Below are 25,430 nucleotides of genomic sequence, written 5' to 3'. Positions count from 1 at the left end.
GCAAATCAGTCATGATACAGAGAAAATAATTTGCACTTACTTAAAAAAAAGAAAGAGCTCAAGTAATAAAAGAGATATGAAATTCAATTTCTCAAACTGTGGAGTGATTCGGTACAGATTCTTATCTTAGCACTTGACTACAGGCCGGAGTACATCTGTACAGATAACGGTGAGAAATTAGATTTGATGTGTCCTCGAGTGGGGAACAGATTAGAGAGATACAGTGGATACATTCATCGTATTTAGTCAGTTATTTATCCGCAGAAGCCGACTGAATCTTAAACAGAATCATCAAAAGTTTCAGCACAAAAAAAAAAAAAAAAAAAAAAAAAGTAACGATTATAAATAGAGTAGCACGGAGCAGAGACTGAGGTTTGGGAGTGTCATCTGTGTTTCATGCAATCCCTGGACAGCAGATAGTGATTCACAACAACAGTTAATCTTAGAATTAGAGTAGACCTTTCCATAGAGGGCTTGATTGCATATCTAGAAACTGACACGATCTTAAAATACAGGATTTGATATTCATGTGTACAATTCAGGAAAAAACATTGATTGTTTCCAGTGTCTAGTAATCTCTAACTAGGCCCATTAAGGTACAAAGTGAGACACATATTTTTACACTTTCAACACTCTCAAACATTACAGAGGCGATGAGAAAGTACCTTTACATCAACTATGTTTTCCAATAAATAAATTTGCTTTATGACTATTCAAAACTTGTACAATTTGGGTAACCACATTTGAGCCCATCTTTAAAAAAAAGTGCTGAAAATACTCCTGGCAAGCTGAATACACACCCTGCTTAGACATTCTGCACCACTCCAACAACACGCTTTGGTTTCCTCAGGTTCATACACACAGTCGCACACACACACACCATTACAGACAGATGCTGCAACGAAAAAACATTCAGTAGTAAGCACATGAAATTTATAGACCCAGATGTTGTGATATGTAACTCAGAAATGTCTGAAGGAAAAACAATCCATCTGCAGCTTAACAATCACAACTAACCACCACCACCATGATATTTACGTAAACTTAACCAATCATGTGCTTTTTAGCGTTTAAACCCTGCCTATGCAGCAACACTGGAAGCAGCACTTTAGTGCTTGGTAAACCCCATCATGTCAAAGTTTACCCATCAGTCTGTTCGCAGTTCGCATTCAGCCAACTTTCCGCCTCAAATCCATTAAGGTAAAACAAGTAAGAGCCACAAAACTAATGCAAGTGACAACATTAATGCTTGTCTGGTTACTTGTTGTCTCCACTAAAGCATATACAGGCTGCACAGCTCCTAATCAAATCAGTGTGAAGAGTGTAAACATAAGGTTGGAGTAGTACCAGGTTTGAGGGGCTTTTTGTTGCTCTGGACCTCCAGTGCTAAAAGACAGAAAGATGCCAACCCTCTGAGGAGGAATCTGGATGGGAGGAGGGAGGAATAAAAAGGAACATTAGAGCCGGAAGAGTGAAAGAAAATGAAAGAGGAAAAAACAGAAACAGGCAGAGAAAAACGGCAACGGAAAGAGGCAGTTGTCCAGGCCCCGCAAGGCCCATCTCTCCTCTTCAAAGGACCAAAGCAGCACCCGTCTCCCTCCCTCCCTCCCTCCATCCATCCTCCATCCTCTCTCCATCCCCCTGTGGATGACTCCCGTCTGGTGAGGAACGATAGGGCCCAGCGACTAACACACACCCACTGAGGGTATAATTCAATGGGCAGCATCTGGGTGTCTGTCTGTGTCCTGCTGCGCGGTTCCTCTCTCGGTGAACACACATATACACACACATAGCTCATTAAAAAAGACCAACCAAGCAGAGGAGACAGGGGGAACAATTATCAGAATCACTCAAGTCAGAACTAGTTTCCAAAAAATCGAATGAGACACACACAAAATTGTGAGTTTCTGCAGAGAAAAGTTAATAGACACGCTTACATGATGTGCAACAAGATGTGCTGGGCCCTTTGTGGGATACTTTGACAGTTAAGTACCTTGACGCAGTCGTGACTGTGGTAGATAAATAGCCGAAGTCCTGACTCTACAGCTATTCTGTACCTGTCTTTTTTTAATCGAAATCCATTTTTACGTGATCGATACACTCCTGATAATCTTAATCCTTGTATCTCCATACTTGGGGTTATATATTCTAAATCCCTTATAAAGGGGCTAGCTTAACACTCCAAACACCAAAGACCAAAATGTCCGCTCAGGTAGTAGACTCAAGAACTTGAACAAGCTCCAAGAATATCTCAAATGTAACAACTCTTATATCTTAGTACAATACAAGAAAAACACAGTATTATAATAGAATTAACCAGTTTAACATATTTAACATCTCCAACCTTTTCAGTCTTAACCTTTTTCTGAGGTCTGGTCGCACCAGAAAGCAGCACAACAAAAGTAACCCACGTCTGTATGCAAAGTACGACCACGCTTCAGAGGTTGCATTAGACTTATTTGTTGGCCATCATTTTATACAGACAGGGTCTGGTGACTCTGCGCCAGGGACAGTTTGTGAGAGTCTGCCCACACTGATACAGTGACAGGGCTAAGTATTAGCAACACGCGGCTAACGTTACCTAACGGTTATCAACGGATTTAATTAGAGCTGAGCCTTTTCGGTATCGAGTTTGAGGCCGTTTGACAGTTCTGTGTTTGATGTTAGCCACTGCTGTGTCAGCTCGTGCTAACCAGCTTGTTCTCATTGGCATATAAAGAAAGCTGGATACACTGTTGGAGGCTGTAACCAGCTCAACTGCGCATGATGCCAAAAAAAATCTTGATTTCCGTGGCTTCAAAATTGCTCGGACCTTCCACATCTTTGGGCCCACAGAGAAGGCACACTAGAAACGTACACCAGCCAAGCAGCTAACTTCAGGTTTAGCTTTCTGCTAACTTAAATATGGATAAAACAATTTAATCATGCGACTTCTCTAGACTTTGGATATATTATCGGACTGAATGGATCAAATCGTGATAGTGGGTTTTGACACTCAAAGAAATGTATCCACTGACTTACAGAAATCTCTTTCACAATGTTAGTCTATGGGAAGAAGTATTTTTGGGCCAAATGGCATCACGCGACTGAGCCAGAAGTTGTAATTCCACGTTTGGCCACTATGTAAAATTGGTTTTAAAGCCTGATGCTGTTCTCGGGGCTTGGGTGAACTGACCAGCCCTACTTTTTCACCTCATTCATCAATGTCATCACAATTATTTTAAAGAGTTTTTAAAGAAACAAAATGAAGACACTCAACTGCTGTGTCATTTTGCAGTGATATGTAGTAATATCGCCAACCAATGTGATGGCTAAAGCAAAGAGGTAACCTCTTTGGCTAAAGCCAGCTAGACAACAAGGTCATGAACATGAGATCAAAGGCGAGATAGCTAATTAATATGCACATGCCACCAACTGGTGAGGGGTGTGAATGAATTAAAGTTATTGTATTGTGCAGTGTTTGAATATGTCAAAATGATGGAGGGACTTCAGATTTTTCCATCATTGATAAAAAAAAATCTGTCAATAATGGAAAATATTTGGTTAATACAACCTCTGCTATCGCTCCTATTCCATTGAACTTGCTGCAAAATGTGGCTGTTTTTTATTCTGGTGTGACCAGGGCTTCAGAAGGAGAAAAGGTGTATTAACATTCTGACCATAACTCAAGTTTGATCAAGAGCAGATGCTAAGGGATGCCTAAGACGCATGTTTCTCTTTGAAAAACGCAGCTCTTTGGTACATTCCATTACCCAATGAAATGTAAGCGGCATTGAAATATAGTTTAAGACCTAACAAGGAATCATATACATAAAAAAGGTATTATGAATTATTAAAGTATTATGAATACCTGAGAAAGATTTTTTTAAATGAAATAGATGCCATAAATCGAGGCATGGGGGTCAAACAAAGAGGGCTAAAATGTAGTTGACAGAGAAAAGAGACTCTTTGTTCAAAGACTCGGCAGTTCTCCTCACAACATTACATTCAGTTACATCAGCCACACCTTGTTTTTCCTTTCTAATTCAGCCATCACCCACTCTGATCTAGAATAAAACGGAGAGAAATGCAGCAATCAAGGAGCTTTTCTCCCTCTGTCTTAAGAAGTGTTAGTAATATGTGAAAACCCTTAGGCGTACATATACACACATACACACACACATACTCAGTGTTGAGCTCCACTGGACTTATTTCACACAACTAAAGCCGGCCCTTGTCTTTGTAGCACCAGCTGATAAGTCTCATTAAGGCCAGCTCGTTAGGAGAGGGCCGTCTCCGTGGCAACAGCTTGGTGACATCATGTCTGTTGTGCGACGTCCGCTATATTTGTCAGTAGTAGGACATGTGTGTTTTTGGTTTAAAGAGTCAGTCAAGCAGCAAGGCTTTGTTTCATTGTTCAGCCTCAGGATGGTGAACAGTAGGAGTGTGTTCAGTTCCAGGCCCGCAGGGTTCTGAAGAAAAACACCTGCCTGGTTTTTAGTCTCCGTCTCCTCTGATGTGACGTCTCAGAGCATTTTCAGAGTGTGTTTGTAAGCTAAACACACACATTTCCACACGTCTTCTCTGCAGCGTGTCTGCATCAGTAGAACTTGTCATCGATGCGGAAGTGTGGCCTGGTGACATCATCGGGGTTGAGGAAGACCGATATGGATTTCCCAGGGTTCTCCGTGACCAGCTGCTGCAGTCGCTGCGCCAGCTTGTCCTCCGAAGGGGAGATGATGCCATTGGCTGGGTGGTGGCCAGGGGAGCCGTGGCCGTTGGTGCTAGCTGTGAGCTCCTTCTTCAGCTGGCCTGCCTGCTGGGCTTGGTCCAGAGCCGCCCGGAGGTGCTCGCTGGGATCTGAGCGCACATGGGCCAGCTTCCTGGCGACGAGCAGCGCCTGGCTGTCTGTCAGGTGCTCCAACATGTTGCACTGGGGCAGGAAATAGTTTGGGCAGTTTTTACCCAGGATGCAATGTGCCAGGTCATCTAGGAGACCCAGGAGGAGGCGGCCTGGGGTGTCTGCGTCAGGGCAGGACAAATAGGCAGCAGGGAGTCGGTCACAGGCCCAGAAGAGAAGGGTACGCAGGTGATAGAGGCTGAGGCCTGTGCGTGGACGTGCCAGGATACGAGACAACACGGCTTTGGCTGCTTGGAAAGCCTGAGCCATGGGGTAAGGGATGCACTTCTTCAGCTGAACCTGGTAGTAAGACAAACAGGGGACCAATGAATTAGGAACAAACAGAATTAAATGTATAGCAGTAAACTCAACATGAATATTTGAGAGATACACAGAGGGTGTGGGACAAAAAGAAAAAAGAAAGGCAAATAAACAAGGACAGAAAAACAGATGGAAATATTGTACCGATGCTTTAAACCTAATACAAGTTGGCGCCAAACATGACACTAAAATAATAGTCACAGTTACAATCTACTCACCTCGCTGCGTGAGAATGCCAGCCTCCACTCCCTGTCGGGGCGACCGCCCAGCGGGGAGCAGCAGGGCAGCAGATAGAAGCCAGATATAGCTTCCTCCTCTGTGATTTTACCATCCCAGAAGTGGTTGGCGGTCAGCCAGCCTTGGGCCACAGCAGGCCAGCCCCGAAACGACACCACAGGCAGCAGGTCGTACAGCACCCGGCTCGAGCCTGCCTGCAGGGAGGAGGGTGAACATAACTTTTTTTTTTATTATGTTTACAAGAAAACTCCACAGGGAACCTTTAAGCAGCCTGACATTCCTTATTGATTCAGACATTTTTCAGCAATGTGTACCTGAAGGATGATAGTGGTGAGGGGTCCATTCCTCTCCAGTCGATCCGGGGTGGGAATGCCTCTCTGGGGGCTGCGCCTCAGCTCCTCCACAGCCTCGCTCACCACCCCCCAGAACCAGTCTGTCACCAGGGAGGGAGAGAAGTAGCATCCATCCAGAGACTGAGGAGAGTCCAGGGAGGGGATAGAGCCTTTACCTGAGTAAGGAGGAGAGGGAGCGGTGGGGAATTAGAGATGTCAGTGGTTAACTACTGAAAAGTTCAGTTAACTGCACTGCACTACACTGCACAGGGTCTGGTGGGAGCTAGCTAGCAGTGCCACTCATTCAGCAATTACTGCTAGTAACACCATCCCGACACAACAGAGTGGCTGTGGAAACACTTTGCCCACCCTTCAGTCTCCCCCCAGGTTGCCCTGTTAAGTAAGCAACTCAATTTTGAGCCGCAATGCCCCTTTAGCATTGCCATTCACTGTTAGCTCTGGTAGCACTGTTAGCAGTGTCAGCATGGCACTTGGTGCTAACATAGTTAAAGAAGCAGTTTACTTACTGGGTGATCTGGGGGTAAACTGGAGTGTGGCCGCCGTTTTTCTGCAACCACACTAATTACCTGTGGTAACTGCCCTAGCTTGCTCACGCCCAACCCAGGTGGTGTGCAGTGTGGAGCTGGCAAGGGTAATGTTAGCTAACCAGTGGAGACAGGAGGGTGGGGTGGTGGGCACTAAGTTTCCACAAGCCAATAGAAGACAAAATAAAATAAAAGATATTTACATCACAAAGTGTAAATATTCCCACCCCCAAATGATTAGCACTTTGAAACGTGGCGCTAAAGCTCACTGAGTCAAAGAAGCACTGGTCAAAAATTTAAGCAAAAAAGCAAATCCGAAGTGCCATATTGTAGGCAACTGGACTGGCTTGAGTTTCTTGAAGTTGCCTACAATATAGCACTTATGATTACCATGACCTGGATGACTGAGAGTCTTCACCGACATAAAAAGCAAAATTAACCAAAACAGACATCTTATCCATAGTAACCAATACACCAGATTTACCAATGCTAGAACAGTTTCTGATTCTAGCTCATCAAATAACTTGCAACATTTCTCTCTGTTTAATTTGTACATTTAATACACTACACAATACTGGACTATTAGTTGGACAACACAAGCAAACTAAACGCTGTTACTTCCTTAAGAAGACCTTTGGGTACTTGTTGTACTATTAAAAGCAATAGCAGCAGAAAGGTGCCAATGCTTAGCTGTCAAAAATCAAATCTGAGTTGAACTCTTGTCACTTTTGCCCTCTTTTTAACCTTCCAGTAACATTTTGCTGGGATATATTTATATCCTGAATTACCCCATCCTACCACCACAAACACTGTAACACAAGACCCTGCGGGAAGTGTTACGATACTACCAGAAAATGTGGCAAATATGTTTTTCCAAACTGCCAGAAAATTAAAGCGATTCATATCAATAAATGTCTTTTTTTTTCTCGTCTCCGTAGTCTCACACTCGCAAGCGTGTGGCAGATTGATGTCGCGGTGTAAATCTGGAAGCCGCCGCGTGAGCTTGAACTTTCGGTTGTGAAGTTATACTCATAAATGTTTCAGCGTGTATTTCCTGGGGAGGCATTTCTCGTCTCACCTATCTGAGGAGTTAGACGAGCGCGGGCCTCGGCTGCTGCTCGCTGGGCGAAATTGCATCACAACATCATGCATCAAATTATCTCTGTGAAACATGAACGAAATTCAATCAGCTCCCATTCCTTCCACTCTGCACTGCTACAGTACCTTCACTGTTGTCTATTCCACTCCTCCCTCCCTCCCTTCACTTATCTCTTCATCTTTTTTTTAATACTTGTTTACCCATCTTCCTTCCACTGTAGTCTTCGCCTGTCTTTTCTTATTTTCCACTATCCCTGCTGCTCTTCTTTCTGTCCACCCTCACTGTTCTTTCATCTTCTGTCCTTGCAATCATAATCAGACTTACTCGACTTACTTATTTCTCCCTCTTCCTCCTCATCTTCCTCAGTAGGAAGCCCATTCTCCTCCTGGCAGCAGATGCTCCAGCGGGACATGACATTGGAGTCGCAGAGGCGAAGGCTGAGCCATGAGTGGCAGGGCGGGGAGTGCCTCATGTCCAGGGTGACGGGCTGGTTGCGGTCGTGAAGCTTGAGGGCAGGTACAAGCAGGGTGAAGTCCAGGTCAAAGTCTGCCCCTTTGGCGTAGTCCCCAAGGTCTTCGGGGTTCAGGTCCAAGACTCCCTCCCGTGCCCCACCTGACAGCAGCAGGTACTCGTTGGCCACAGGGAGGCGCTGGTCTACCTTCTGGACTAAACCTGGATGGAATAGGGGTGAGAAAAAACCCCAAAATAATTAATCACAATCAGCATATTCAGAGCCACTGGCATGTGTGGAAATACTTTTCCACCAGCAGAACGGATGCAATGAGCGGAAAGATTTCTCTCTCTCCTTCTCTTTTACGAATGCATACACACATTAAAATGCATTCAGCATTCAGATGCACGGACAAGCTCAGAGCATGCACACCGGCTCTGGCAAACGCACTGGGACAGAAAACAGCAGGTCCTCCAGTGAGCGAGCCTGGAAAATTTCCGGCTTAGTTTGTTTTGAGAGGTACTGCATATATTTATGAGTCTGAGCTGCAGTAATATTGACACAAGAAGGAGTGTGAAATTAACAGCCCCCTCAGTGACCACTGGGCTAGACACTAATGATAATTTCAGCGGCTCGCCTACATGTGCGCTCAGCCAGGCCTTCATTTCAGTTCCTCCACAAACACAACCACACCACGATTGGCCAAGGGATTTCGCCTGTTCGACATCAGCAGGAAACAAAGGGAAACCACTTAAAGGATATTTCTGGTTTATTACAACTTGGGTCATATTTTGTAGCTTGTTTAGTTAATTGCTGAGATCTGGAACATGGTAATATTACTAAATGGAAGTCAGATGGGGCAAGAAATATGAGCAATGATCATCTTATTATATTGCTAAAAAGTATTCCTCACTCTCCTCTCTGAACAGTTTATGTGAGAGAAACTCGAGCCTCCAAATCCCTTTATGGCTACTTAGCCGTGCTGTAAACTTTCCAGGCTCTGGACCCATGGGAGCCGCAGTGCTGGAGTCAAGTAAATTATGTTTTGCCGGCTTAAAAGAGCAACTGAGAAAGGCTTGATCTTGCAACCAAACCTGCGCTGGACTAGAGCGAACTGCCAGTTACTACGGGTCAAAGGTAAAGCATGGTCACTTAAAAAGCCGCCGCAGGGGAGAGATTTTGAGAGCCTGAGCCCATCCAGGACAGTTAAGTGGCTGCAGACAGCTGAAACAGGGGCATCAGAGCGAGCCAGCAGGCCATGCCTGGGGGCACAAAGCTCCACATGATTCCTCTCATCCAATTACATGGGCACACAACCTCAGTGGCATGTTGTCATGTAGTGGCATGTGTGTGGATGTGAGAAAACTGGGAGTGTGAGTCAGAGACAAAATGCCAGATAAAAGTGAAAAGCCTCCACAAAGTGGCATCAATAGAAACTCATCCTCAATATTTCTATTTTTGGAAATTTAAAGTGATAAAACTGTTGAATTTTTCTTCATGAGTAGCACTCAAAGTGTTCATGTTGATAAACTGCAACCAACCAATCATGGTCTGACTCAGAACACATCCCTTTGTGAGAGCAGCGCCCTCACCCACACAATCATTTGCTACTTTGCATCAAAAAGGTAGAGCAGCTTGATGGAATATAAAAACCAGGTGGGAAGAGATCCAGAGACTAAAAATGAACGAGCGACTTAAGTGGGCGTCAAAGTCAAAAGTGCTCACGAGGATCTCTCTGGTGCTTTGCTTTGAAAAGGAGCAAAGTGAAAAGGCCTCATTTGACGCGACCACTGGGGGAGCAGTCAAGAAAGGCAGAAAAATATAAAGTATGTGACAGCGCATCTTTGGATTTTTTGTGTTTCTCAGCAGAATCAGCTCATCTCCCTCTTCAAGCTCCATTCATCTTCTGACTAGACTGCTGCACTCTTTCCCAGTGCACTTAATCCAGAGAGCTAAAGTTCCTCAGCCTCTGATCTCTCCCATGACATATGCAAGAGTTCCACCATTAAATATGCAAGCAGTGTTTCACTTTATAAAAGTGTTCCTAATTTTGAAGTGAATACTTCAGAAAAGATCAGAATTAATATGTAGAAAATGAATATGAACCAGTGATCATTAATTAAGTTCTTTATCAATGAATCTGAAATTAGTTTTCAGGATTGGCTCATTAATAATATAGATAGTTAGGCCATATTTCAAATTATTTTAGTGGACTTATAGAAGGTAGGTAATAAGACCGGCTGCATTATAAGGTGTTATTTGGTAGAAATTACCTCGAACACAGAAGTTGTGCTTTCAGTTTGGTTTGTTTGTCAGTTTGTTAGCAGCAGTGGTGTAGTGATAGTTGATGTGGTAGGTATACCACCGGAAAAGTTAGGTTACCAAGGAGGAAGTGCGTATGCTCTCCTACAGTATATATTTAAATAGCTTTTTGGCTGATAGGTGGGTGTACTGTAAACAGACAGAAAAAGAGGTGGGTATACCCTGCATATACCCTCCACTATACGACTGGTCAGCAGCATTACTGAAAAACTACTGGGCCAATTTTCATGTAACGTATTGGTAGGGTGTAGGATGGGCAGATCCATGAAACAGATTTCACTTTCTTTAACATTGCGAAATAGGGCATTTGGCATTAGGACATCTTAAAATCCAGTAGATGGTAGTACAGCTCAATCGCAACAAAACATAACCAATTGTAGAAATAGGATGACTTCTTATCACAACCAAAATTCAGACCAAAATTTCACGCCTTTTTTGGAAAAAAATCTACCTGTTAGTTACCAGTTAGTAGGTGTAGGGCAACCAACAGCAAAACCAAAACTGACATCCCTAGTTAAGTATATGAAATATTCCAACTTAGGAGCACACCATAAATACAGTTGAGATTATAAGGCTTCAGTTAGGCACAACCATATTTTGTCATCATTCTTTTTGTAAATATATCCAGACATGTATAGTGGTTGCACTCGCAGATTTGCATATAATAGAAACCTGGATTATTGGCCTTGGTGGAGGTCTGCACTATTTGAGTGCCCATCTAGTTTCACTTATTTATTTTCATTTGCTTATTTCTGTCTGGCTGAAACCCCCTCCTAACCAAACCCACACTCTTGGTATAAATGATATCTTGAATAGCCTAGTTTACAGCAGACTTAGAACATTTCATACAACTAGCATGCCTCAATAACTGTGAGTCAGAGAGTCTTTCAGCCTTGTCTAATCTAGATTTAAAATGTAAAAAGTCTGTACTACTCTATCTGATATTGATTGGTGAAGAGTTGTACTTCCCTGCTGCCGTTACTTATTAAAGAGGTCTGAGTGAACTTTGATGTGATGCTACTGTCTAGCGGAGTTTCCTGAACAGTGCTACAGGTTGTTGCAAAATAATTAGGTGAGTTATTTCAGATGATTAAAGGAACACAGCAGAGTTGGGTGACAGGACAAACACTCACTTTCTATAGTTGCAAAAACTGCATCATACTTAAGTCATCTCTCCTCAGTCTGAGGTGAGTGTTTGTGCATGCAGCTTGCGAAACAAATTATGACCAATCAATTATCAGAACTTGAAATCTGTTAGTATGGAGAAAAGAGGGGAGGGGAGAGAGACTGGACGAGCAGATCAAAGAGAAGAAGACGAAAGACGAAAGAGGTGGGGAAAAGACAGTGTCAGAGGGAGGAACGGATCAGACGCCAGCCAAAGGGCAACAAGTTTGAAGCTGCGACTCCTCTGATTTGTTTGGTTTTATCTGCCACTGATAAATTGGGTCAAATAGGCGAGGAGGAGGAAAAGAGTGATGAAAAACAGAATAAAGAGCATCTTATCTCTCCAGCAGTGGCTTCAGTTAGAGAGTGGAAAAACTGTATCAATTAGCGAGGCTTCTTCAATCTCCACGCTGGCTGCGGGAAGTTTTGAGGTTGTTCCAAGGAACACAATCTATTTTTTAATCCAAACTCTCAAATCGACAGTTGCGTTGCTGCTTTGCTGGGCGTCTGCCAGCGAGCGTGCGCGCACACGCGCCTGGATGCACGCATGAACACACTCCAACATATATGCCTGTAGACACACAGTCTGAGAATAGAGCTGGAATGGAGACCGTCTAGGCTGGTTTCACAGCCACGGATTAAACCTAATCCTATAAGAAATGTCTTTGAATGTAGATTTCCATTAGAGGGAAGTTTTGCGATAAGAGCTATTTTCAGACTAGACCCAATTCCATGTCTGTGAAAGGACTATTTGATGGCTATTGGTTACTCCATCATGTTCAGAATGTGGTAGTAGTAAAGCCTACCTACCAACCTGCATGGCATGCTTTCACATGCTACTGTAAGTGTTGGAGCTGATCCAGGGCCTCCAAAACATACAGCAGTTTTCTGCCACCCTTTTACCAGGTGCGTATTTACAAAAAAAAAACCCTAAAAGCATTATAACAACTAGGACTGAAGCAACGTATCGGCCCAACCGATACGTTGATGCCACATTGTGAACAACAAATCTGTGTTGTAATTGGCAGGAGGGGAGCTAGTTAACATTAGCTGCTAGCAGCTGGTGGCCGGAACTGCACTGAGTTACATTATGATGCATTTAAGCTCTATTCAGTAAAAAGTACCGGGCGAAGATAAATTACAATATTACCATGATGTGTTCAAATGTAATCTTGTTTGTTTCTGGTGAGAAACAAATAAATACAGCTGTTTGAAGAAGTGTGTGTTGATGTTTTCACAGCAAAACAAAACAGATATTAAAGAGGGGATTATAAGGGCTTTTGCAGTAATTACTTTTTAAAGATAAGATGCTTTTCATGTGGGAGAGTTAGTGAGCATGTGTTACACTGAGGGTTGTTTCATAAAATTGTACGGTTTAATCAGTGTTCATCCAAAGATAGGGTGATGAAGGGCTGAATGGGTTTTAAACTGTTCAGTTATTGTTGTATGATGAAGATTTTCATCGGTGTATTCCTACTATGCAAAGGTTTTACACTAATAACATGTAGCAAAGTCATGAACCAAACTTCCAAGGTTAAGAGCCATGTGTGTGCTGCAATCAAGGAGCATTCATGCTGATGCTCGAGTCTTTGAAATGACCTGCTCCAGGAGATGAGGCTGGGGGGGAAATTCAATATCAGATTTTAACATCGATAAATCATCACAACTTTAATCCTGGGAGATAACTATGATTACCATAAACAAACAGCAGGAAGAGCTGCAGCCGCTACCAACCTCTGTGCTGCGATTTACTTGAAGAAAAGTAAAGGAATTTCACTGGGGTTGCTTAAAAATGTGTTTTACAGTGAAAGTAATGCAGGATTTTACTCCAGTTTTCACAATTGTAGCAACTAACATGCATATTTAGTGTGGACAAGGGGTGTGACAAGCTATTCTGAAGACTTAAAGTAAAGAAGAAAGGGGGACAAGTGGCAACATACTTTCTGGCATAAAGATAAATAAGGCTCAGGGGAACTGTTGTCACATTGAGCATGGCTTCTCCTTCAATACGTCCAGCATGAGTCAAAAGATGAGAAGATATATCATGAAAATGTCCATTCAAAAAAGGATTTACTTTACATCAGCACGGCCTAACATATTAAACAGGCCTTGTGACTGGGAGGTCCCTGGTGAGGTTTACAAGATATAATAGAAAAACAGTACAGTCTTTCTTACAGCAATTGCACAAGCATTCTGCCACACACCTATACCGAATACACATACTATTAGCCTCGCGGGGGCATTCAGACATGTCTGCTTTTAAAACGAAGCCACAAAGCGACACCGCTGAGAAATACCCCTGAAGCGGAGCAGCGGCATCATGGGAAAGACGTCCTTTCTCATCACAGCCAGAGCGGAGTGAAAGTATTCTGCCACACACCTCTAGTTTGATAGAGAGTCCAAAAATAGCTTTGTAAATCTCTCTGGAAAATGGGATTCCTCTATATAAGCCGATGACTTCTATACGCTGTTGCGGTTGCTGGAAAAGGCTGCTGAAAGCGCGAGAGGGGGTCTGAAACTGGGCTGCACGAATAACTTCCTTTGCATTTATTTTTAAAGTTATTTTATCTGCGCACAGTCGACTGTTTCCACGTAGTTCCATAAAAATAACCCAGGTACATGGCACGGCAGAGTACACAAGTAAAAATCCTAAAAATGTGGTGTTTCTCTGCCTGCAGAGCAGTGTGGCTATCCAAAAAAAGTAAAAACAGTGACAAGAATACTTCAGCCTTTTGGGAAATACATTAGTTTGACATTGTCTAAATGCAAAAACAAACTCTGACTATCAGCACCTCTAAATTAATTAATCACTTAATAATGCGAGAGTTACAGTTTGTTTAATCTACAAAAACCAAAGTTTGAAAAAAATCAAGGTGTAGTTGTGGGCGATTATCAAGGATAATACATACATACATACAAATGCTCAGTAAATATTTGATACATTTAAACCACCCATACACCAGAGGAGGGTGCTAATGTACCTAAAACACTAGTTGCAGACCCGTGTCACTTGACTGGGACTGGAGTCAGACTCGAGTCACAAATTTTATCACTTTGGATTCAACAAAATCAACAAGACTTGCAATTTAACTTGGATTTTAACACCAATGACTCGTGATTTGGACTTGGACTTGAGCCTTTTGACTTGGAAAAGCTTGAAACCTTTCACCAAGCCAACTTGGGAAGAGAAAGTTATTGGCATTTTTACAATATGATATGAGTTAAACACAACAACGCAGGACAGAAACATACAAAATTCATTCCGTTGTGGCAGGCGTTAATAGTGCCATTATGCTGTGAAAGTCGCACTTGTTTTGACAAACACTACAAATTTTAAAAAAGCTTTCATGATTTTTGCAAATTTAAGATGTTAATATTCTGTTAAAATAGTGATACATTTGGCAAAAAGCGATGACTTGTTCAGGACTATAAACTCAAAGTTAAGGACTTTGGACTTGGAAGTCTTGACTTTGGACTTAAGAGCAAAGACCTGAGACTTACTTGTGTCATGCAAAACAATGACTTGGTCCCATGTCTGACAAACAGTCAGTCAGGTCACAGGAATAGAGGTATGGCTCCAGGCACAGTGGCTGACAGGCTTGTAGTGGGAGCAGAATATGCAAAATACCATTTTGCAAATTGAGTGTCAGGGACATCAAAGAAAACGCAGTGCCCATGACCAGCTCTAAGCATGACGAAGCCACTGTCGACAAGAACGGTCTCTCAGCTTAAGTAGTTAGGAGATCTTTCGGCTATTTACAATCTGACAAAAAAAAGAGAGCATCGTGCACTACAAACTGTGCCAGAGCCACATGCGAGCTAAAGCAGGCAACAGCACAAAACTGTTTCATCATTTGAAACAATATCACCTGTTAGACCAAGCAGAAAGTAGGAAGTTAGTGAGCCGTCGACAAGTACCAGGCCAATAGGCGTGACTACCCAGCAGCTAATGCTAGTATCAGCATTATTCAGCACCATGCCATACAACAGAAAAACGGAAAGACACAAAGACATCACAAATGTAGTTGATATTTCATTTTTATTGTGCTAACATTTTTGGCCATATAGCCCAGTCCTACGCTGGAGTATTTCTTGGAACGGAGTAGTGACTTCCTGGAGACTCTTTATGCTAAGCTAAGCTAACCATCTCTTGACTTCATCATATTTAACAGACAGGTATGAGAGCAGTATCTATCTTCTCATCTAACTCAGTGAGAGAGCAAATAGAGTCCAAAAATGTTGAACAATTCCTTTAAAAGCTTTTTTTAATGATGTAGGAAACCTAATTATTTTAATTAAGACAAGTGACCCTTAAAAGTGTCGGTTCAAACTGGTGCAACATCGAGCTAATTGTTATGTCTCTGCAAGTTCTAGATTCAGGGCACCTTGGTGCAGGAGCTTATAAAAGAGAGGATGTTGTCTGAGTCAAAATAATATTCACAATTGTTGCACATCCCCTACCTCTGTGTGACCTTTCTGCTATTTCAGACAATAAAACTCTAATTCAGCAGCAGAGCATGCCATAACAATAATCTTAAAAGCAGCCATATCCCAAAAGGAGCAATTCAATCTGTTACAAATGACTCCTGACTAATAAAGTCTCAAACCGGATGTTATCACCGCCGTTCAACCGGCACTTCTTGCAGCCTCACCTCGCACACTAATAGCAGGATTAATCCCAGACAACCCAGCCATTCCGCCTGCTCGCTGTTTATTCATATCAAGGCAGGAGATTAGGTGGGTGGGGATGGGGTGTGGGTTTGGGGTCTCAAACCACCGAGCCAGGTGTGTGTATGTGCGTGCCTGTGTATGGATGTGTTCAATACAACAAACAGGGCTCAGAGGGATGACAGACACAGTGTGTCTAAACCACCTGCAGAGACAGAGAGGAGGCAGGAAGCTGTCAGAGCCTTCCAGCTCCTTGCTGCTGCTTTGATGCCGGCTACACTGTGATACCATGTCCCCATAAATGACAGGCAATTATCACTGAAAGAAAAAAGTGTCACTCTAGGTTAACGTTTACATTTAAGGCAGCAGGGTTGCCTCGTTGCTAGAGAAACTAGGCGCAACTAATCCTGACCTTTGATATTCCTGTTAAGGAGAGGAAAGAGAGGTGATCAATTAAGTCTCACATTAAATTATTATATCATTACAAAACTATAGCTTTTTAAAAAATATGCTCAAGATAACAGACAAACATAGGTGATTTTGCATACAGAGTGCTGAGTGGATCAGTTTTTTGTTTTTTTTTTTATGGTAGGCAAAACCCGGAGGTTAGCATCACCCTGGTTCCCTCAACAAACAGCTAATGGGATTCTTAGATTTTGGAATATTGTAGAAAATTCGCTCTGTGACAAACAAAACATTCTGATATCTGAAGTTTTGTTCAGCAAGGTTATCTGCTCAAATAAACACCACTTTATGATTTTTCAAGTGTAAATGCAATGACCAGAAGTAAAAACCAATGTTAGACTATAAACGAAATACACAGCAGTAACATAACTTCAACAACAGCACCACAGCAAGACTGTACAGCCGTGTTTGTCTTGATGACACTCTCGTAGTCAACGTAGTCTCATTTAGCCACTTGTTAGCCACTGCCCTTTTTAAGACACATGCAAATTAGGTTTATCAAGGCTTAGTCACTCTGGCCATACACTAGTACACCCAGCATTTGGAACTGTTGCTCTTCCAAGTTAACACATTTCTAAAAACTTAAATTATTTGAAAAGGAGGAGAGAAATATCTGTCAGTCTGTGCCCTCCAAACATTCCTGGATGCATCACGGGAAACTTTTTTTTAAGGATTACTTAAAAGTGTCAAGGTGTGTGGCAAACATACACTTCTAATTTTTGCCCCCCCAGCAGCTCAGACAGCTACAGCCTGCACATAAGATACTGTTATCAGTTGACAGCTACAGCCCAAATGATTCCTCCCTCTTCGCCTCAGGAATACTTAGAAGTGTGATCATGAAAGAGCAAAAATCATAATGTCAGCCTCGGTTATTAAAATGAGCAGCACACAGTAGATGGTATGTCACGCAATGTCAAAACACTGCTCACTGAACACGCCAGATTCTGTAAGTCATATTTAATTACAATGGAAGACACTTAATGATTGATGTGATTTATGTCTGCGGCCATGTTCAGTCACAGGATGCTCTACTGTGTTTAAATGACAGACAGTTGTGGGTTGATTTGTTACAGAGCTTTATGTCACACAGGTTGTGGGCTGAGGTAAATTTACATCATCTAAACCGTGTTTTGTATTCATTTTCACTGATGTGCCAGCTGTCCAACAATTCAGATTAAATGCCAAACAGGGGTGAGTCAGTGAGCAACAATGACCATCATTTATGGCAGGCAAGATGCATCATCTGTGCAGCTTGGCACTGCTGCGTCTGCGCTGATGAAAACTGAACAGAAACAAAGCCTAACTAATCAAATACAAATATTTCAGTCATCTACTGTTGCAGTGCCACGGATTGGGCCTGGCTGCCAGATGAAGACTGGCTCTCAAATCCAAAATGGCATTAACGGAGAATTTGTCAGCCAAAGCAGCCATGTGGGCCCCTGGATCCCGAGCTAAAAACTACAACTGAACTCTGAACATCAGAGCAGGGCCCTCGCAGTGAGGCAGGGAGGTCACAGCAATGAAAACAGCCTCCACAAAGAAGTCCGACCAGCGTTAATGGGCTGGAGTGAGAGACTGGCCAGTTTCTGTGTCGCTCCGACAGCTAGCCAGGCTAAGTGAGCTGCTCTCCCAAAGGGGATAGAGTTGCCACTCTGATGGTTAAAATTTAACCAGGTGGGGGGTTTTTTTCCCAAAAAATAAAATATGCATCGCTTCGCATAAAAGTTTCTGCAGCCTTAGAAAGGTTAGAATATTTTAGTGTCTGATAAATGCACCCAATATTAAAGCCTACAGTGTATGTGGAAAGCTCCACTGCAACTAACTTGTGTGTGTGGCCCAGGTAAGTAGCTAATATAACTAAAAGGTTACTCCTAATAGAGCTGTAATGATCTTCGGCAAGCTTGAAAATTACAAGATTTATTTATAGTAAAATAATATGGAGGAAAAAAGTTTGGAAACTGTATCTCTGTGTTTTGGAACAACTGCAAAGTCTCTTTGAGCCACAACGATCACAGAAAAATCTTGAGATTCTAGTGAGACTGATTAATGTGCAGGCCCTCATACACCATCACTCACACACACACACACACACACACACACACACACACACACACAGGCTTTGTTTTGTTTTTCATTTTTCATCAAAGCTCAAGGTGAACTCTTGACTCGCGCCTGTCCCAACCTGGAAGAAACCAGCTCAGGTGCTGATCACCCCTCTCTGTCTAACCACCTCCACTTATCACTGTTCAAACCCAAATGTACATCAAGCTAAGTGGCCTAAGTGTGAGGAATAGCGGGAAAACAAAAGGGGCTGATGTAAGACGCCCAACAGTACGGCAAGAAGTGGAGGTCACTGTAGGACAGAGTGAAGATCTGCCGCACTGCATAAAGAAAGAAACTCACTTGGCATTTCTGTTCATGACAATTACTCTATTCTTCCACATCACAAGATCCTAGGAATGCGCGGACTGTGAAATTCTGGACTGATACCCACACCACTTTGGCTGGTACCCAATAGCACCAATGTTTTTATGTTGTTTATTTTGTTTTTTGTGGTTTATTCCCCCTTTTGTGCCAGGGAAAAAATAAACTATTCTTTGTAAAATAGCTACACTGTTAAAAATCAACAAATTCAATTATGCAAATTTATGAAACAACCTTTAATATAATCATCTTTCAACAGAAAAGATCTTAAAAACAGCTTCAGAAGCCTTTTAGCAAGGGAATATAACATAATTCACTCTAATAGCTATTTAATATTGCTGTGAAATCAACAAATTTCTTGTTCAAACAGCTGTAGTTCAAGTTATTCAAGTTTTGTTACCATAAACTAAAATTGACAAGATTTATTTAAACAAATGATAAGTTATAATTTACATTCACTGATTACTTATTTGTACCGGGTAGAGCTTCAATGCATCATACTGTATCTCAATGGAACCTCCATTAGCTGTTAGCTCCAGTGTTGTATTGTAATGTGTTCCCTGTGCAATAGTGTTACCCTCCTGTTAATGCGTAGCGCCCCACTTGGTGGTTAGGGTTAGGGCTAAGGGTTTTGAAACTAGCTTACCTCTTGTCAGTTTCCATGCGAATTTGTAGTTAACATTGTAGCATTATCAGAGAAACAATAGGGTGTGTCTCCTGAAAAGCTCGGTACTGGTACTCAGTACCTTCAAGGTATTGACTGAAGTAGCCCAGTACAAGTAGCACTGAAAGGTCTCCAGTCATTTGATACCCATATTCAATCCGTTCTGCGCCAGGAAGTCTGGGTTATTTGTCGGAATTGACAATTCAGCGTGCCGAGATGGCATCAACACACTCAGTATATTCCAATAAAACACTGGCTGGGCATGGACACACCCCGGGTCGCTGGCTACCGACTGGAGCTTACGTTAGTTAGCAGATTAGACTGTATATACAAATGTAAATGTTTTAACTTCCGTCAAAATGAACATGCCCAACATCTTTAGCTCAGTTAGATTCTCCACAATTCAATCACTAGGTACATTTTTCTGAAACCATGACGCATTGATGCTGAGTTTACTGTATCGGGGTCCCGAGGAAGATCTCATTTCTGTACGCCGTTGGTTTCAAGCCCTGCTTTTTGGCCTGCGCAAAACTGACTGCTATCAGGGAATGTCATCTTATTTGCCATTAAGCCAATAGCAGTCAACAAGGCGAACATCAGCCGATAAATTGGTGCATCTCTACAACATATGACAGGTTATTTTTTTCTTTTCTCAGAGATATAAATGTCAAAACCCAAGCCAACACAGAACAGCACTCATGACTTATTAAACTTGGATCAAAAGAGTCCATTTTCCCTGGCACCAAGGGGAAGATGAACTCTGAACTGAACTCTCTCAAACTAACTTTAAGATCTGAAAAAGTTGGGTTTGGGGCATGTCTGGGCCTTGCACCAGATCTTCTGCATTGTGGATCCATTTCTGCCTTCATCAGACTTTTGTTTTTCAGAAAGATATACACAGTGGCCCCTGCCACGCTTGCCCAAAGGCAAACCAGTGTTTACTCAAACACAGGGTAAATAAGAGCCTGTTCTTGGATCTGTCAGACTGTGAAGAAATTTACTGGGTATGCTTGTAAGTGTGAGCAAGTTTATTCTCTTTTCTCTTTTCTTTTCCCTGACAGAGTGCAAAACACAGTGGGTGTCCCGCTGCAGCTTGAACTTTATAAAAAACCTGGCCACAGTCGCATGTGTCCAGCATCCACACACACATGCACACACCTATGCAGCTTCTGCAGTCGGCATGCTGCAACGACGCCCCTCCATCAAGACGATGCTTTTCAGGGCTGCCTTTCATCCTTCGCAGGGCCTTGAGAGGCACACAGCTCCTAACGCAGCTACCACTGCGTACTTGACTTTATATTCCTAGAATCCGACACGAACCGTCTCCCTCTGTGTAAAGTGCCAAACTTTTTCTTTTTTTTTTTTTCCTTTTTTCTTTTCACAGTCGGAGCTGTCACAGCAGGCGGCGAGGCACAGGGTATGAAAATACTAGCAAACCATTGGTGATTATGCCAGGGAGGAAGCAGCCTCAAAACTGGGGGGGAATAAAAAAAAAGTTACCAGGAGATTCTGAACCGAGAGAGTTGGAGCAGACAAAGAGGAAAGCAGAGGGCTTTGCACCAGAGTCATGAAAATGAATTATGAACAAAGGAAAAGACAGAAAAACAGCAATTGTAGTTAGAAGTTCATGCAAAAAAAGAATCCCTGTATGTTCAGTTTGTGGTGATACAGTGAAATGAGAGCTTGGATGCTATTTTGATTTGTGTGATTTCTCTGCGGGTGAGGCGGCCTGTTTGAGGAGGTTATTTTGGAATCTGTAAACCAGTGAAACACCACTTATTTGACAAGAATTGTTAAGCTGAGTGTGATGTTATTCTGTGACACAAAGGGCCGAGCAGTACTCAGGCCTCTTACAGGCGGAAGAGGAGACGGACAGAGGACTGGCAAAAATGTAAAACTGGGAAATGAAACCACAGATGTGAGCTGAGCAAGAAACTCTCAGGATGCTGACCAAACATGTTTTCTTTCCAGCGTACATGGACGGACTGATAGTGACATGAGAGAACAAGGATGACAGCAGGGAGGGGGGAGAGTGCCACCTATTGGACGAACAAACACACTTCACTTTTAACTCCAAACTGACAATAAAAACAAAACAATACGTTTGAGACAGCTTCATGTCTCAGTTCACAAACCCCTCTCTCGGTGGTTCAAGTTATGCATGAAAAACAGCAAGCGTGGATGCCAGAGAGAGAGTGGAGCAACACATTAGGAAACTATGAATCATATATTGGATGTGCTTGAATTGCACCATGTCATTTAGAGTCAAATTTGCATTTGAAAGACACCAAATGTGCAAGTTTCAAATCACTACATCCACACTGCCACAAATCAAAAGCCTTCAATTTTGCATGTAAGGCATGAGGAAAAAAACAACCGTGCAATAATGTGTCTGCTTGGGGATTAAATTGGAGATATTGTACCTTTTCACATGTATAATTTCAATGCAGACTGTAGTGTTGATCGTGTTTGTCACGCACACCGTCTCACAACCTGAGTCATAAAATGTGTTTGCAAAAGAAAATCGTGTCCCAACACATTTAAATGAGATCCTGCAGTTTTGTCCTTTTTGCCTGAATTAAATTTGTCACAACTCTGCACACAAAAAGTGAACTATCACAAACCACCACGAAAATGCTACAGATTGAAGTCTAAGGGTAGAATAAAGTCTCAGAAATAAAGGAGAGATATCTTCTGTTGTGGGTGACCAGTATATCAAATCTAAACTATCACTTTAAGAATGAAATACAAAGCAGCACGTGAAGGCGCCTCCAGAGAAAGCAGGACTTGTCAACATTAGACCTTTTGCTTCTACCTTCCCTTTGGCATCAATCTGCATAAAACACAATGGTTTCATGCATCTCATTCTTTTCAGTATACTATAAAAGCCTCTTGATACACTACATTTACTACTAGACACTTAGCAAACTTTCCTCTAGCTCTGCAACCATATTTGAACACACAAAGTTTAATCATAAACAGCATGACGATAGAGATATACAGCACAACATGATGTGGATTTGACTATGTATTTTGTTCCAGGATGAGATTACTTTAAGACATCATGTCAGTTGAAATGTGCTGAGTGCAAATACAGCTCAGTGCATGTTGAGGCACGTTCAGCAGCCAGCCTATTAGACTGGAGTTGCACTGTGTAGCTTCCTGGATAAAATTACTCATTGCTCTCACTGACGCTACCCTGGGTAAATAAAGGGGGAAAACAGATATATGCTTCTTTTCCTGTACACTAAAACAACATGCACACTTGCATACTAAGAGAAGTCAGCGACAGAGGCAAGACCATTCACAGAAGAAACATGGCTTAGTTCCATCTGCGTTAAAACAATGTGGACAACAAATGTTTTCGGGATCTTGCAAAGTTTAACAGTAGCTGTCCTGAGAATCAGCCGACACTTATCTTTATAATCATGTCACTTGATACCAAATTCAAAGCTTCACACAACAGCATTCACAGTCAGAGCTCTGTGTAACAGCACTCTTCCATCAAATTAGTGAACCGTGGTTGCATACCAATCAGTTTCAGGATTGAAGACCACGTTTCAGATAAACTGTGATGCAGAGCATATTATCCGCTGTGTTTCGTTTGCTGACATACCTAGCATGTTGAAGATGAAGTCCTTGGCGGTGTGGACCTCTAAGGCCGTCTGGTCTCCGAACTCTCCCTGTTCCAGCACTACCAGCTCAGACACCTGGGATGACAACTGCTCCAGGGTGGCCCCCGACCGGAAGTCCACCTCCGACAGCTTTTTTGCAGGGGCTGGGGAACGCGGCGCCACTGCGCTTATCAGGGAATCCATCTTGACAACCCTGTGAGGTAGAGAAAGAGAAATTGTAGGCTTGTTAGCCTTTATCAGCACGGTTGTAATATCGCAACAGCCCTGTTTTCACAGCTAAATCAGTCCAGATGGATCCCCTGGGTGGGGGGGGGGGGGTGAATTATACCATCACAGAGCCAATTATAACTATTGGTTTTGAGGTTAACTACTGAGCACCCTAGAACGAAACACAGGCCTACTGTATATTTGCCCTGTTTTCTCACAGCTTACAATGATTGTTCAGACTGATTTAGTTCCGGAGCCTACATGTTTTTGTTGCCATATAATGCTTCCCTTGTTTTCAACAGCCTCCTGTGAATCATGAGACTTTGAGGGGCAATTCAGGAGAAACACATGGCATCAGGGAATAACTAACATTAAATTTTAAGAGCGGAAAAGGTGACGCTGATGTAGCAGTTTTGATCAACAACCAGCCATTTAACCTGAAGCTAAATATTTTGGGTTTGACTGCTGAAAGCCTCAAGATGCACTGACAGCATGATCAATAAGAGAATGCTTTATGCCACCATTCTCTGACAGTCCAACCTGTTAGAAGACTATCTGTAAAACATGTAGCATTCGGTACTGATATGATCATCACAAAATATCATAAATAGTGTATTGTTTGGCAGCCTAAAGTATATTCATTAGAGGAAAGCAGTTTCTGTTTGAGCCTCTCCTGTCATCAGTTTGTACATTTGAGACTGCTGCGTTCATGGTTATATGTAAATCACAGCTAAATCACTCCTTCTCAAAAACAAACCAGCAAACCACACAGTTAGTTCAACAACACTTTGGTTACAGCCTTGTTTAATGTCTTATATCCTGCCTTGTATTCTAGCATGTGTCAGGCTTCAGCTGGTTCAGTCGTGTCTTAAGAAACGGGTTAAAAATGTACTTTACCGTTGACAGGACGACATATTTAGCATGCCAGAGCGAGAGTCTGTAAGGACTTACCGGTAAGTAGAAGGGCATTACGTTTGTCACAGTATACTGAGTGTTTACACGTTTAAAAACTATTAAGTAGTGCGCCCCAAAAGTGACAAGCCCAAAACTTATAATGTAAACACAGTTCAGTCGAGTGGAATGACAACATGGCCTCTGCCCCACCAAACTAGGTCAATTAGCGTGCAAGCTCCCCCTGCTCCTAGCTGCTAAGCTAATAGCCGAGCAAATTAGCAAGCCTGCCGTCAAACAGTTACATAGCTAATTAGGTAATTCGTAACCGCTAACAAATAAGCCTGGGCTGCGTTACATAGAGCTACATGACTGCTGTGCTGACATATTAGTACACCATTTGACTTGCGGCGATAAGGTCGCTGTGGCACCTCGCCCACTGTCAGCTAATTTCTTTTATTAGCCAACTAGCTTTATCAAATTAGCATGCTAGCTAACATGACAGGTGGGGACAGTGAGGATAAGTGCAGCGGCACACAAACGCACCAACACACATTCACACTAAAAATCTATAGCTACGCACACTCACACACGTACACACACAGATACACACGCGCGCGCGCATACACCCACACGCACCCAGCTCGGGTCTCGTTAGCTTGCGAGTCGCGGATCACATTGCAATCATTAGCTATCAGGCTAAAGCTGCCAAATGTCGCTAAACAGACACACACACACACACACACACCCTTTACACAGTGACGCGTGGGAGTTTTCTTCGCTATCTTCTACGTTCACTGTTATTGTGATCCCTGTGCTTGAATCCGCCTTCTTCAGCTGTCATTTCCAACAGGTCCCAGGCGCCACCTTCCCCCTGGCAACACCGTCCCAGAAATCATGGTCCTTCTCTGGGGATCCAGGGATTAGTAGTATGTGTGGCACGCACGCCCCACATCACAGAACTACAAACGGATTTGTGAGGTCAGGTTTATGATTAAAATTGCGCCCGTGTCCTCGCAGAGGAGATAAGTCTGTGCTAAGGTTTAGTTGTAGCAGGGCAGGGCGGTTTCACGACTGCACAGCCAGTGTTTTGATGCATGAGCATGTGAGCAGTGAGTCCAGCACA

At 42.7% G+C, this 25,430-nt stretch overlaps 1 protein-coding gene across 5 annotated transcripts; it reads right to left on the bottom strand.

The window, feature by feature from the left end:
• Window positions 1–307: 307 nt before the first annotated feature.
• Window positions 308–25,430, bottom strand: tmem102 (transmembrane protein 102). 5 transcript variants are annotated; one of them, XM_049568216.1, is made up of 6 exons: window positions 25,053–25,430; window positions 23,188–23,399; window positions 7,738–8,085; window positions 5,752–5,945; window positions 5,419–5,631; window positions 308–5,179 (listed from the first exon to the last, which is right to left on the bottom strand). In XM_049568216.1, the coding sequence occupies exons 2-6, from the start codon at window positions 23,387–23,389 to the stop codon at window positions 4,580–4,582; spliced, it is 1,557 nt and encodes a 518-aa protein (XP_049424173.1). In that variant the 5' UTR covers window positions 23,390–23,399; window positions 25,053–25,430; the 3' UTR covers window positions 308–4,579. The 5 variants fall into 5 exon arrangements, with proteins under 5 accessions (XP_049424173.1, XP_049424175.1, XP_049424174.1 ...); XM_049568218.1 differs by having other exon boundaries at window positions 7,747–8,085; window positions 25,053–25,428; XM_049568217.1 differs by lacking the exon at window positions 25,053–25,430 and adding an exon at window positions 24,365–25,046.

Source organism: Epinephelus fuscoguttatus, linkage group LG23, assembly GCF_011397635.1.
Source record: "Epinephelus fuscoguttatus linkage group LG23, E.fuscoguttatus.final_Chr_v1".
In the NCBI taxonomy this organism is placed as follows: domain Eukaryota; kingdom Metazoa; phylum Chordata; class Actinopteri; order Perciformes; family Serranidae; genus Epinephelus; species Epinephelus fuscoguttatus.
This window is presented reverse-complemented; position numbering and strand designations above follow the sequence as displayed.